At 40.5% G+C, this 16160-nt stretch overlaps 1 protein-coding gene across 2 annotated transcripts in view; it reads right to left on the bottom strand.

Annotated features, from left to right (window-relative positions):
- Positions 1–16160, bottom strand: part of ANOS1 (anosmin 1) — a 137904-nt gene that overhangs the window by 105908 nt on the left and 15836 nt on the right. For both annotated transcript variants that reach the window (XM_075135522.1, XM_075135605.1), the window contains exon 2: positions 4260–4307. In XM_075135522.1, coding sequence (XP_074991623.1) covers positions 4260–4307 — 48 coding nt within the window. The remainder of the gene's footprint in view (positions 1–4259; positions 4308–16160) is intronic.

The following is a 16160-nucleotide window of genomic DNA, read 5'->3' as shown; positions in this document are numbered from 1 at the left end:
ATGGCTCTCCACAGCTTCCTGAGGGGGGAAGTGGAGAGGGAGGTGCTGAGCTCTTCTCCCTGGGATCCAATGACAGGACACGTGGGAATGGTTCAAAGCTGCATCAGAGGAGGTTCAGACTTGACATTAGGAAGCATTTCTTTACTGAGAGGGTGGTCGAACACTGGAACAGGCTTCCTAGAGAGGTGGTCGATGCCCCAAGCCTGTCAGTGCTTAAGAGACATTTGGACAATGCCCTTAATAACATGCTTTAATTTTTGGTCAGCCCTGAAGCGGTCAGGCAGTTGGACTAGGTGATCGTTGTACGTCCCTCCCAACTGAAATTATTCTATTCTATTCCTCTGATTTCCAAATTAAAACCCACCAAGTTTTCAAGGCTAAACTTCATGCTTAATATAATAAAGATAAAAATAGCCAATTTCAGGACCAAACAATTACTGGATTAATATTCACTGTTTTTATCAATATATAAGCAACATACGAATGTTGTCACATAAAAATACATTAGTTTGTGTGTAGAATAATTCTCAAGCATTATTTTAATTCTAACCAAGAGTACCAAACACTTTTCTCCTGGATAAGTTGTAGAAGAATGTCTAAACCTTAAAATAAACTTCAATGCCAAAGTATATTTTTTTTAGGGACTATAAAAAATTGAAACGCACCAGATATCTACTGTAATTAGAGGGCCAAAAATAGGATTTGTTCGATTCAATTTCTAATAAAAATTCTTATTTTTGAGATTATGAGATTCAAAAAAAAAAGAAAACCAAATACCCACCACAAAATAGTAACAAGGAGAATGAACACAGTAGAAAGAGCAAAACGTAAGGAAAAAGAAAGAAAAAACTATAAAATAATATGAAGAGCATAAGCTCAAACAGAGCAATAGAACTATGGACAAAGTTAGGCAAAAAAATTTTTGTTTCAAATCAATTTCCAAAGAAGTTCACAGCAAACTTCACTGACCCCAGTGCCAATTTCACCTCAATACTCACATTCGCACTGGAAGCCAACCGGGCAATTGACAGGATCCCAAAAAAGCCCTGATTGCTTCAACTCTGTACAAGCAGACAAGGAGTGCATGACAGCAGTGAATAAATAACTACTGCAACCAAAAATGGCAATTTATTTAATGATCCTATAGCTGTCCTAATTATAATAGAGTATTTTTAACATATTGAAATTACCCACCTCATGTCAAAACAGGGCAAGCATTCAAGAGCTCTCTTGTGTTTTATCTTGTAAAATAGATCTCTGGAGAGATCTTATTAAATTAAATTACGTATAAAATCATTGGTGCATATTTTGCTGCTCACAGTGATGATTTTGTGACTTGCTCCATTAAAATAACAGAAATAAATAGCCATTTGGGATGTAGGTAGCCATCTACAACTGCTCCTGTGAGAGCTAAAACCATTTTAGTTCATTAGATTTGCACCTCTTTGAAAAATTAGTAGTTCTCAAAGGTATTCGTCTTCAAACTAACAGTTGTTGTCTACACTTGTATTAGAGGGCAATGGTATAATAGCTTGAATTAACTTCAGAGGTACTTCACTGACCAAACGAACTTGAACAATATCTTATCAACAGCTATCTTCAACTACAGAAGTATCCTTAAATATAAAGGCCACAGTCTTCCATGAGGAAAAAAATCGTTTTCATTGTGTGCTAGTATTATGATATTTTTCCGAGTTATTCTATGTACAAAATTGTGGCCACAAAATTTCAACAGAATTTTATGCCAGACTGATCTTACTCTCAGAGAACAATGGACAGAGACTTTAGAACAGCCTTTTGCCAGTTCAGGTCTAGGCAAACTGAAGCCAAAACAGACATCAAAGGTGTTTGCAATGAGGAGAAAACACATGTAAAAGACCTGTATTGGATGCTTTATGATGATTTTTTCTTCTCCGTAGCTCCATCTCCCATCCAGGACTTCTAATCTTACAGGTTACTGTCTGTCCTTAGAATGAAAAAAATGCTTCTAAAATAAAATTGGGGTTGGTTATGTTACAGAAGATGGACTGTACCTTTTCCATCTTATAAGTTGTTCTGTGAAAGAGTAAAATAATAGAAAAGTTCCTAAATTAACTACATCATCTTTTATTGTTGTATCACCTACTGTCTGATACATTAATGCAACTTCCAGACAAAATTTCTGCACTGTGTATGAGATGCAAATATTTGTGCAAACAAAAGGTGCTTCTGTGTTTCAAAGTCCCCCCGCTAACAAAGTAGCTGGATGTTTGCTGTCATCTGCACTTAACCACAAATCACCTCAAAAAGCTGTGTCACTAAACACCATAGCCACAAAATAAAGGTGGACACTGAGAGAATTCTTTAGGAAAAATGTCATCCGAGATATTTAGCAGAATCACACACATATAAACTCCTCCGCTGAGATGCTGACAAGCAGTGAAAGGAATTTGTATTTTTAAACAGTTAACTCAATCCCCTAGCATTGCTTTGAAAATTTCAGTTAGGTAGCGCAATTATTTGACTTTGCACTGCAAAACACAGAAAACCAAAGCTTGCCTGAAACAAGAGAACATTCTGCTCATGTTCAGCTCTGCTAACAATTTGACCAAGTTTGTACTTATTTCTTTTTCTAAATATGGCAAAGCTGCTTTTTTAAGGAAAACGTATTACCTTCATCAGAAAGAATGAAAACATAAGGTAACATGACTGTAAAGTATATGTTAAGTAATTTAAAACTTAAACTGTTATTGCATTTTGTATTATAGAATAATATTAATTTGTAGCATTCTTACACTGACTTCAAGAGACTTATGCAATCTTAAGGTAAACCTTAAATTCATAATACCTTATATCCATCTTAAGTGGATTCTATGAACTCAGACGTGACTCAGAGAGATGTTCCTATAACCTTTGCCTTGCCTTAAAATCTGGACAACTTTTACTGTATGATTCCTTCTTTGTAGTGCAGACACAAGCCACTGGAAAACCTTTCAGATTAGATATCATGGCAGCCTTCATAAATGAATAAAAAAGAAAATTACATCAGGATCATCGGGCAAGGTACTGGGCAAGACCCCCCCAGTTTCCTTAAAAGGCATTTCAATTACAATAAGCCACATTCTCTGCACCTTTGTTTGTTTGTGTTTTTTTAAGAATGATAAGATTTCATTGCAGAAGTGCAACCCTTAGCAGCATGGCACAGCTAATAGGAATTGTTCCTCTTCTTACACTGATGTTGTTATATTGTGGTTTTAACACTGACAAAAGCAATCAACTTTGTTTTATTTCCCTGCCATGGAACAATCAATAACAAATTGGTTCATTTCCAATCCCATTCATTTCAAGGGAAACTAGATCAGTGAACCAGTAATCTCACTCTTTATATGTAAAGAAGAAATTGCCATGTGTTAAAATCAAGGGTTAGCACCAGCATTTACATAAATTACATTATTAAAACAATACAAAACAATGCTACTTGGATTTAATCCCATTTGCAGTACAACCTTCACAGAATAAAGAATAAATATTGACGTTAAAAAGCCTAAGTTATTGTAGAAATACATTTTCAGAAAGATTAGATAAAAATACGACCTTTACCATTTTCAGGTAAATTTCCAATGGATGCATCTTCCATGACGTTTACGAACAGTCAGCACTAGAGTGTGTAATTCCACTTTGACCCACCAAAGCTCCCAAATCATTGTTGCTTCTATCTAGGCACCATAGAAAGACTTTTGCACAGGAGAATCAGTTGACAATTAGCTCACTTACCCTATAGGCTTTCCGGGTTAAAGTGCTAGGATAGGACAGGGCATCAGTAGAGCCACTGGGATTTGTATCAAGAATTTTTTCAAAGAAATTCAGTGTCAAGCTAAAAATTAAATACCCAAGTTTAATGAAAAGTTGAATGTTGGCATACCTCAGTGCTGTTGGAGGAAGGTTTTAAAGTGATTGAAACTTTTACTCTCTTATGACCAAAAATACTGAAAGAATACAAATAATACACCAGATTTCAGCCAGTGTAAAGTTTGCTGATAACCACAGAATTATATTGGTTTAACTAAGCTTGATACTTATCCTCAAACATGATTATTTTGTCCTGAAAGAGTAAATCACTCAGTTTTAATTTTGGATATTTTATTATAGGTTGAGGTTTCCAAATAAAATATAAACAGATGCTTCTGAAAACAGACTTAGATGAAAAGCACTTAATCTACAGACAAGAGATTGAAAGCAGTTAGGTAACTTCAATTAGAGGGGGAAAAAAAAGGACATACCTTTGAACACTGTTTATGATTCTGGCACCAAGCAAGTGACCCATTGTTCTGAAAGACAGAGAAAAAATACATGAATATTAATATTTCTTTAAGACTAGACATGATCACCCTAACAGGTTTAAACAGAATTCACCTTCTAGTTCTGCTTAGAGAATCATGTTGTGTCACAACATTAGTATCAATCCTGACTCCAACTCCCTTGTGTTGAGTAAAAGGCTCAGGCAAGTATAAAGTGACCAGAGAAAAGTTAGGAAAGCATTTCATCACGCAAGGCTGATGGAAAACTGACTGAAGTCACCTTTTAGTCCATCATTGTAAACACTTACGATCTGAACTAGCAAACAAAGGTGACACTTTTATTTAAGAAATTGATAGGGATTGGTAGTGATTCATGAATGGAAAGCCCATTAACTACATTTCAGTATTGCACAATAGTTAAAATAAATTATCAAGGAAGGACAATAAACAGCCTTGAAGTAAATGGAAAATTCAATTAAATGCATCATGAGTTTACCAAAAGTCAACCATGCCAGTTTTTATATTTTTGATAATAAAGTGCTTTTCCCAGATCAGGAAACACTGTAGCTTTCATTTGTCTTGACTGCAGTAAAACAACCAATACAGTATCACATGCAAAATAATTTAAGCTAAAGGAAAAGAGAACATAATGAGAACAGAAAGAAAAATATGAAACTGTCACAGGGACAAACAGCAACCTGCTGTTCTAGTAGAGAAGTTTCTGAAGGGTCAACTTTGGAAAACAATATTTCCCAGTAAAAAAGCACGGCTCAGGAAACAGAAGTGTATGTTTGTGGGATTAACAGATGAGACGAAATACTGATTCACTTTCTGTATAGTGGAAGATCAAAACAACATCAGGAAGATCTAAGTAACTCTGTGGACTGAACACGAGAAATGGGGTAAAACTTTGCAACACAGAGTGCACATTCATGCACTTAGGAACTTACATGTATATATTTCTTCCATAATTTATAAGCTTATACTCTGGAAACAGAACAGATGAAGATTCTGGTAAATTTGTTGTTCACAATCTTACTACAATGATGAGTCTATGAGGGAGTAATAGCACGTCCTTTCATATGAATTAGGCAAGGTATTTCCGCATGGATTAATGTGATTGTACTATGCCTTCACCTTTGGCACTGACTACAGATCTGGAAATCAGTCTCCAGGGAAGAGGAATTCAGGTAGGCCAGAATGCAAAGCACTGGCAGGACTACACTTTCTTCTTTTTTTTTTTTTTTTGTTTTAATACGGAGAGACTGAAGTAACAGAATAATATATATACATAACTTTTTATGTACAAAATCACACAGATAAAGCCAAAATTATTCTCTGGATGTACAACAGCTACAACTAAGAAGCAGAAATAGATACATTAGCATGCATTCTAACTAAGCCAACTAGACCAGTTTCTTAAAACAGCAGTACTCTGTTCTGATCTCTCAAAGCTTATAAGCTTGAATACAGTGGCTTGCTACCACAGCTATGAAGCCTATGCTTTGAAGGTGGATCTATCTTAGCGAATGTTTGAGGAGATCATGTTTCTGCATGTCTTCATATAAGTATGTAGCCACACCTTCACGCCAGATCCTTTTCTGCAAAGCTGCTTTCCAGATGGGTGGCCCCCAGCATACATTGGTGTATGGCGTTGTTCCTCCCCAGGTGCAGGACTTTGCACTTCCCCTTGTTGAACTTCATGAGGTTCCTGTCAGCCCATTTCTCCAGCCTATCAAGGTCCCTCTGGATGGCAGCATGACCCTCTGGCATATCTGCCACTCCTCCCAGTTTGGCGTCACCTGCAATACTTGCTGAGGGTACATTCTGCCCCAGCAACCAGGTCATTAATGAAGATGTTAAAACAGGAGTGGACTCAGTATTGACCCTTGGGGCACACTGCTAGTCACTGCCCTCCAACAAGACCTTGCACTGCTGATCACCACACTCTGGGCCTGGCCAGTCAATTACTTTTCAATCCACCTCACTGCTCATCCAGCCTGTATATCAACAGCTTGTCTGTGTCAAAGGCCTTACTGTAGTGCGGTTAGACAACATCCACTGCTTTCCCCTTATCTACCCGGCCAGTCACTTCATCACAGAAGGTTATCAAGTTGGTCAAGCAAGACTTCCCCTTGGTGCTGACTACTCCTGATGATTTTCTTGTCCTTAATGTGCCTGGAAACGGTTTTCTGGATTAGCTGCTCCACCACCTTCCCAGGGATGGAGGTGAGGCTGACCAGCCTGCAGTTCCCTGGGTCCTCCTTTTTCCCCTTCCTGAAGATAGGAGTGACATTTGCTTTCCTCCAGTCTCTGGGCACGTCTCCCCATGGCCATGATCAAGGACTATCAAGAGTAGCCTCGCAATGACATCTGCCAGCTCCCTCAGCACTCCTGGGTGCATCCCATCGGGGCCTGTGGACTTATGTATGTGCAGCTTGCGTAAATATTCCCTGACCTGATCCTCTTCCAACAAGGCTACATCTTCCTTGCTCCAACCCTTCCCCCTGGCCTCTGGGACCTGGCATTCCTGAAGGCTGGCCTTGCTAATAAAGTCTGAGGTAAAAGCGGCCATCAGTACCTCAGGCTTTTCCATGTCCTGTTTAACCAGGTCCCCTGTCTCGTTGAGCAATGATGGGCCCACATTTTCCCCAGTCTTCCTTTTGTCTCCCATGTACTTACCGAAGCCCTTCTTGTTGTCCTTGGTGGCCCTGGCCAGATTCAATTCCATTTGGGCTTTAGCTTTCCCAGCTTCATCCGTGGATGCTCAGACAATGTTTCAGTATTCCTCCCAGTTTACCGGTCCTTGCTTCCAGCCTCTGTATGCTTTCTTTTTCTTGCTAGGAGCTAGGAGCTCCTTGTTCATCCACGCAGGCCTCCTGGTATTTTTGCCTGACTTCCCATTCATTGGGATGGACTGCTCTTCAGCTTGGAGGAGGAGATCCTTGAATATTAACCACCTTTCTTGGGCCTCCCTTCCCGCCAAGGCTTTATCCCATGGGACTCTTCTAAGCAGATCTTCGAAGAAGCCAAAGGCTGCTCTCCTGAAATTGTTCCAAAAATCCTTCCAGGTGTCACAGGAGCTTGGTCCCAACACAAAAATATAGGAAAAAGAACCAGAATCCCTTTTTATCCAAGATGCTGTATACCAAAAGGACCAGAAAGCATAGCAAGTAAAAGGACAGAAACAGTATGGATTTTGACTCACGTGTTCCCATCAGATAGTTTGCAGAAGCTGAAGCTTTCATACAGCAAAGAATATAAATCTGCTTTCAACCTAAACACAAGTTATTCTAATGATACCAACATTGTTGGTATCATTGTTGCTACTTGTGCTTTAAGCTAAGCGCACTCTTCTATGCACTGATGGACCAACTGAATTAAAAAAAAAAAAAAAAACAAACAAAAAAACCCGACATAGATCGACTCCAAGATCAGTAGGAGAAAAAAATTTTTGGTCAGATCAGTCATCTAGCTGAGGGCACGTCCTTTCTGTACTTAAAGAGATGAGCATAGCTCACTAAGGTGGTTCTGTAAAAATAACAATGGCGAGTCGCTTCCAAGGACAATTCAGAATCACCTTCCAAATTTTTCTTAAGCTTCTGTTAGCAGGAAAGACACAAAGACAGAGGATAAGGTAACTAGGCTACAAACTTGTGTTTTTCAGCCATGTAAGATAAATCACTCCCTTCTTCATTTTGAGCATTAAGCATATTTTGAATCTGATACAATGCAAAGACAAGTCAGTAACACAGATTTGGATTAGATACATCGGGAAATTCAGGAACTGAAACTATAGCATTGAACTTGAGTGTTACTCTTGTACCTTAAGAACCAAACTAATGCAAATTGTACTTATGCTTTCCCCTCAACTTTTAATCTGAATTTCAGAAACTTTTATATATGCTTTTTTCTTTTTTCATATGAGCTGTAATGCTAAAAATCTCTATTTCTGCATTACCTAAGGAGCTCTGGTGATGATAAACGTAAAGACATATCCAATCCTTTCCACTTGTAAGCTTATTTAGGAGCAATTTAAGAATTTTAGTTCATACAATTTAATTTCAATATTTTATGAACATTTATTTTGTCTTATCTTCCCAGGAGGTTACAATGCAAACATTATTTGACTTTATAATTCCATTTTTATCTGCTGTTACTGTAGAATTTAGCTAAAACTGAGATTTGCTAGTGTAAGAATAGCTACCTATGAGCAATGTATCAGGTCCAACCCCTTCAAAAAGAGACATAAATAGAAGAAATAAAACTTTAGAACAGCTGTAAATAACATATGCTAGTGGAAATACTTTAGTATTACCCTCAATGCTGTATGAGAATTTATTATTTCCATTTACAGATCTAGTCAGCAGTAATGTTAAAACAATATTTTATGTGCTACTTTCAATTTATCCCCCCTTTCTTCTTCATATAAAATGTGACAGAGGTAGCTGATTGCAATAACAGATTAGTAGCAGCTCGCCGCTTTGTTTCAGTTATGCTGCTGCTTTCCACTGAACTAGAAAAAGCACTCCTGCTTTTGAATTACATCTGTTACTTGAGATAATAACACCATAAATGTCCAGATGTGTGGCTTTCGTACTTCATAATTTTAATGTCTACAAATGTCTTCATTTTTCTACTGAAAACTATTACCACTTAAATTAACAAGTAAGTTTAGCAAAACATAAAACTATTCTTAAGCAACTTCAACTTCATACAAACTAACATGATGTGAATGATGATCTTTCATTGTACAAGGTGAAAGAGCAAATTCTACAGGCTTCCTTTGATCAACAGGGTACCAGAGGAAGCAGGAATGCTAAATGAACGCTCTCCTCCTCCACTCTGCATCTTAGCAAATGGTTAATTTAAGTTATACAAATGTTCATCTGTGATTTTTTTTCTGCTTTTAATCTAGTGTACCTGGCTGAAACTGTAATTTCAAATCAGAAATTTGTGTTTTATCTATAGCATTTTACACGCTCCCAGATTACATCCTCAGTTCCCTCATGTCTGTTTTTCTTCAAACCCAATCCTGATCTGACTTATGCCAATGAGAGTACTGACTTTGTCATTAGTGGTAGTTTAACTCTGCTGTGCAGAAATGGCCTCGAGGAAGAGTTAAATACCACTGTTTCTGCCCATCTATAAGCCTTCCACCAGCGTACCTCCAGGGCAACCTTAAAGTATCTTAATCTGTGTATTGAAGAGGAGAAGAAACTGTGCTCAGTGGGGCAAACTCCAAATATTCTATCTTCCCAGTACTGATACGTCAAATGAAAGATGTCAGGCTCAAGACTAAAACAGTCTCCAACATCACATAGTAGATGGAGACAACAGGAACTCAGGTCACCACCTGAGCCCCACACACTTTCAGTCTGCCAGGAAGGAAACTGTAGACAAACAGAATCAGACCTTCAAAGACCAGGACTGCTTGACATGTATAAGGCAAGAGTTTACAAAAGCAAAGACAAGAGGGGGGGGGGAGGGGGAAGGAAAGAGGGGAAAAAAAAAAAAAATCAGACAAACATTAAAAGATTTATCATTCAAATTTTTCATTAAAATACAAGCCACAAGTATTTTCAATGAAACTGATAAATTGGCATCTCTAATCAGTCTTACTAGGCTTCATTTCAGCAAGTATATGTGCACACCTGCTTTCCTCTGATAAACCACAGCTGTCCTTGGGCCTAAACATTTAAGATGCAAACATCTGTGTTCTGTGCCCTCTTATGCCTTGAAAAAACAAAAGTTGTGCAGCATCTTTTGTAAGAACATACAAATAACTGGAAAATGTACATTTTTTCCTTTCATAAAGTTTCTTATTTCATCGTAAATTATGTCTTAAGGAAATAATTGATTCCTTAGTACGGGATTTCTGTTGCCTTATAATGGTTCTAATAAGGAATGAAATCGAATAAAACAAGCATCAACAAATCCTAAACTGAATGTTACTGAGCCAGACCATTTCTGATACTTAGATAAACAGGAATGGTGTTTGCATGTATAGCAGCAGTTTCCATTATAAACATTTGATTGGGATACTTCATCCCATCCTGATAGAAAATGACCAGACCTTGGTTAGTCACGCTTTCATCAACTCTGAGCTATATTAAACCATGTGACAACCCTAATTACTACAATGAAGTTCCAGCTAATATAAAACATTGTCATATACTGCAGAAAAAGCAAGTCTGCTCAGTAGGTGGCCCTGGATCCCAGTCTCCCCAGTTGCTGGCACCTGGATACGAGCCCCCAAGAACACAGCCCCACTACAGCTGCTGCTACAGCCCATCTCACACACACTGACAAAGCAGACTGGGACTCCAGTTGGGGGGGCTACTGCAGCCTCCAGTAGCCAAGCCCCCTGTGTCTTGCCCTTAAAGACACCCTGTCACACACCCAGAGCTGGTCAGGACTCCCCCAGTCCCGCAGCAGCCAACCCGCTGTCCTCTCACCCCTGGAGGCACACGCTCATACCCAGCTCCCAGGCCACTTCACCTACCCACGGGCTTGTCCAGCTGGCTCTTCACTAGTGCTCACACACTCACCCACACTCGGTCCAGCCGCTGGCACCACAGACGCACAGGCCCCTGTGACCCACAGTCCCATGCCAGGGGCTGGCGCTTGGTTTCACTCCCTCCAGTCCCTCCAGCCGCCGGCTCTCAGAACACAGGCCCTCTGGCCCACGGTCCCAGCCCAGCCGCCAGCACCCAGACCCTCGCTCGCTCCAGCTGCTGGCACCATGGACACACGGGCCTCTGCCCCGGGGTCTAACTCTGGTTGCTGGCACTCAAGCCCCCATACACACACACAGAGACACAGAGAACAGATGCCCTTCAGCCAGGAAAAGAGTTAGAAGTGGAATTTGATAAGATAGGACAGACTGCACTGGTCAGGAGCCCGGCATAGCCAGACAAGCGTATCACCTATTTACACATCCAGCCTATTTATACATCCAGCCCTTTTTATCCCCTTATCCCTTTCTTTCCCCATAATAAGTCCTGTGCCATCCCAAAATGCTCTTCCTCTGCACCCCGTACTGTGTCCCATACCCCAGGCAGTGTCTCCCCTCAGTTCAAAAGAGGATCTGGCTTTGATTCACCTTGATGGGTCTCATGACTGGACAGTAGGGCTGAGGCTCTCCTCAGACAGCCTGTCCCTCCCTCTGAATCCCTGATTTGGGCTCCCATCTGCCTTTGGGACTCTGTGCTCCCCTGGCCTTGTGGAGATGGGCCTCTGATGGGCTGATGGCTCCTGTGGTGGGCCTGGGAGCAGCCGGGAAGGGTGCAATTTGGGATCCCCCACCTGCCGTTGCCTCTCTGAGCTCTTTCGTGGGTCTGCAGATGAGCTTTTATCACACAATCTAACAGTTCATACCTAAATATTTTATAGCAGTCAGAGAACTGAACCAAATTCCAGATAGCCCGATGTCATGTATCCAAGAGTGGTAAAAACTGGTTACTGAAGCAAAAGCGTAAGGGCTCATTCCATATTTTTGGTCTTTCTTGTTACTCTTCTCTGTGATTTTCTTATTTCTATTGTAGTTTTTTGAGATGAAAGCACATCAACAGCATGCAATGTTCAAAATGGACCATGGCATAATTTATACCTTATCATAATATCTTCAATTTTTTTCACTGTTGTTTTTGAAAAATCCTTAACTTTCCGTTTATAGTTTTGATTCCTCCAGAGAAGTTAGCTGGTATTTTCACCTTTGTCACATGTTTCAATGTGCAGGTGTCAGGACCCTGAAGACATAAGTAGGCCTTAACAGCCCTGACCTGCCTTACCAGGGGTCTCCACCCCCACCTCATGCCCGGCTGGGGCCATCAGTCCTTCCTTGAGTTATGCTGCAGCTATGCCTGGCTCTGGCCCTGCCTCCTGGATGGACATCTCACCTATGATGTAGCCAGCTCATCTCCTAAGTGTACTCTGTAGCTTGTCTCATGGCTGGACCTGGGACCCCTTGCTGAGGCCTTGTCGCCAGCCCTGTCTCTGGCTCTGTCTCTTTTTAGAATAGAATAGAATAGACTAGACTATTTCAGTTGGAAGGGACGTACAACGATCACCTAGTCCAACTGCCTGACCACTTCAGGGCTGACCAAAAGTTAAAGCATGTTATTAAGGGCATTGTCCAAATGTCTCTTAAGCACTGACAGGCTTGGGGCATCGACCACCTCTCTAGGAAGCCTGTTCCAGTGTTCGACCACCCTCTCGGTAAAGAAATGCTTCCTAATGTCAAGTCTGAACCTCCTCTGATGCAGCTTTGAACCATTCCCACGCGTCCTGTCATTGGATCCCAGGGAGAAGAGCTCAGCACCTCCCTCTCCACTTCCCCTCCTCAGGAAGCTGTAGAGAGCCATGAGATCGCCCCTCAGCCTCCCATTCTCCAAACTAGACAAGCCTAGAGTCCTCAGCTGCTCCTCACAGGACATGCCTTCCAGCCCTTTCACCAGCTTTGGTGCCCTCCTCTGGACGCATTCAAGGACCTTCACATCCTTCTTAAATTGTGGGGCCCAGCACTGCACACAGTACTCCAGGTGAGGCCACACCAATGCTGAATACAGCGGGATAATCACGCTTTTGACTGGCTGGTTATGCTGGGTTTGATGCACCCCAGGTCATGGTTTGCCCTCTTGGCTGCCAGGGCACACTGCTGACTCAGACTGAGCTGCTGTCGGCCAGCACCCCCAGATCCCTTTCTGCAGGGCTGCTCTCCAGCCGCTCCTCTCCCAGTTTATACTTGTGCCCAGCATGACTCCGTCCCAGGTGCAGAATCTGGCATTTGGACTTGTTAAATTTCATCCCATTAATCACAGCCCAATGCTCCAATCTATCTAGATCCCTCTGCAAGGCCTCTTGTCCTTCAAGAGAGTCGACAGCACCTCCCAGTTTGGTATGATCAGCAAACTTGCTAATGGTGCATTCAACTCCTGCATCCAGATCATTAAATAAGATATCCAGATCGATAAATATATTGAACAGAACTGGCCCTACAATTGAACCCTGAGGAACACCGCTGGTGACCGGTTGCCGGCCAGATGTAGCCCCATTCACTACAACCCTTTGAGCCCTGCCTTTCAGCCAGTTCTTCACCCAGTACACTCATCCCACAGTTGCCTCTGGCTGCCCCTGACCCTGGCTCATCGCTTGCCGTGCCTGGGGCTGTTGATGACCCTTTTACCAGCACCCAGTTCTGCCCATCCTGTGGGGCTGCTCCCCTCGGAGAGGCCACAGCCTGCGATGAGGTCACCCTCGTTCTCTGCCTCCCCATCCCCAGGGAGCAGCCAGCCCTCGCTGAGCCTGACAGCAGGAGACTGTGCTTCGGGGTCTATAACAACATCTTCATTTTTTCCTGATGTATAAGAAATTTCCTTAGACTTTGCTCTAGTTAACAAAAGCACAAAGCAAAATTTCAACAACAAAACCAAATAAAGATCACCTAAAACCAGGCAAAACAACAAAACATATAAAACCTAACAAAAGAAACAAAAAAATCATTGCATAGGACTCTAACATGAGAAAAGGTAACAGAACAAACAGTACTTAGTGGATATTAGTAACATTGTTTAATATATTACCCACATTGTTTAATATATTACCATCAGACACTCGGATAACTTTATGATGAGTATGTTATATAAAGACTTATGTAGAAATACAGCATTAGGCTTAACTATGTACATGTATTTTTTCTGCCATCTTACAAGTACATACAACTCTTTTTTATAAAAAAAATTAACTGAGCAACAGTATTCTGAAAAGGAAGCCAAAGGGAAGACTGCATTTTGGAACATACACCTGGGTGAGTTCTGTTACTGTAACTAGCCACTGTGATCCCTCACAGCTGAATCAAATGTACATCCCTCTTTAGCAGAAGCCATTTCTATAACACAGTTATTTAAACTGTAGAAAAATAAATGTTGGTTACTGGTTAACCCAAAATAATTAAGTTAAAGAGGTGACTGAATATAAGAAATAGTTATAAAACTGATAAGCCTAACAATTCATTCTGGTGACATAACTGCAGTTGGTAAATAAAAACCAAAATTAAATTATCATGGGTAATAGTTTGACTAACACTGCAGTCTGATTTTAAACATCTGGATTTAACACCAGAAAATGCATATCACAAATAATTTTTAGAAAGTCTTAGTCTGGTTTTCTTTTGGATTTACACTAATGCTGCCATCACCTGTAACGTGCTAACTCCTATCACAATGATATGGTGGGTCCTCCTTTAGATGAGTAGGTACAAATAGAACTGGCATTGATATTTCCTAAACAGTTCATACAAAGTCATCTTCAACCTTCTATTTCTAGACTGTTTTCATTAGAGTTTACACTGAGATATTTAAAGCCACAACTTTACATGCACCAAAATGAAAACACAGAAAAAACATTAAGATCAGAGTAATTACAAAAGAAATTAAGTAATATCAGCAGCCATCAATTAAATTGAGAGACACAACAGTATTCGTTCTCTGTCTGTCATCATTACTAGGTTCCTAGAAAAACACTCATCAAAATCCAAAGGTCATTACCAATGAAACAGCAAGAGATCAGTAGTTTTGAAAATACAGACTATGTATTGCTTGGGTTAAATTTGCATCTCGAGTATGGAACACCTTTTCTCTTTTTACAGCAGTGTCTTCTCAAATGGATAGAAAAACTACTAGATAAACACAAGCTGTAAAAACAAATGAGCCACAGGAATCCTTGTGTCTCCACCGCACTTGTGAGTTATGACTGCCTTCTTGTGGTTTCACAGACTTCACTCTTACCACTTCTAAGACTGATCTCAACTGAGGTCTTATTCTACTTAGCAGAAGTTTCTATCAATCTGTAAAAGAATCCAGATGAAATAAATGTCACGTCACTAAGCAATAGGAGGAATTAAATACACTAACACTAACCTGAAGATACTAAAATCAAATACGGAATCTCACACCAAGGCATATATTTTGGGCCAAATCCTGCACACAATTCTTGGGGTTAAGCAATCCAGTGAACAGAAACTAATCTAACAGCATTAATACGGGAAGCAAAAGACGGCTTGTTGACTCTTTGTTTGTAGGCTCTATTTCAAAAGCCCCACCCTTCCAAAATACTAATGTGACTTTTTTGTCACATCATAAAGTAGATTTGCTATACAAATGATGAGACAATAAAAGCATATGCCGGCTCAAGAATGTGACAAAAATGTAGCCCACTGGGAAATAAACACCAAAAAGAACAAAATACATTCTAAAAATGTAATGTTTACTTATGCAAAATGCAATATAAATGTAGATATACATGACCTATTTTAGGGTACTTGGAAAAAACATGACTGATTCACCAAAAAACAGTAACATTCCAGGTTTCAGAAATGCGTGCATGCTGCTTTTAATGCTGATTTGTCTTTATAACTGAAAATTATAGTCCATATTACCATTCTGTATAATTATAAAATTATTGGTTAGTTAGGTGATTCCCAGCAGCATGTGATGTGGTACATTTACCACAGGCTGCATTCGCCGGGGCCCGCCTGCACTGCCTACCAGCTGATCATTCCAGAATCAGCTACAAACACCCCAGGGTGTCTCCACACAAGGAAGTCGTGTGAACCACAGGAACACATCTGTTGAGCAAAACAACTGGTGTTGATGGACTTGATGTCTGCACTAAACATAGGCCGACTTCCCCTCTCCCTTTTCCTTCAACTAGTTCTAGCCTGGTCCCACGGACATGATGCCCATTAGTCTCTAAAGCACATTAGGTCCCCCTGGATCATCTCTTCCAGTTATGTTCACGCAGAAGAAATCCACTGCATGAACTCCCAGACTGGTCCATGATGTGAAACAAAAGATGATCATGATACTCAGGAGACCCACTCCA

Source organism: Calonectris borealis, chromosome 1 (genome assembly GCF_964195595.1).
Source record: "Calonectris borealis chromosome 1, bCalBor7.hap1.2, whole genome shotgun sequence".
Lineage (NCBI taxonomy): Eukaryota > Metazoa > Chordata > Aves > Procellariiformes > Procellariidae > Calonectris > Calonectris borealis.
The sequence above is the reverse complement of the archived record's forward strand: the minus strand, read 5'-3'. Positions and strand labels throughout refer to the sequence as shown.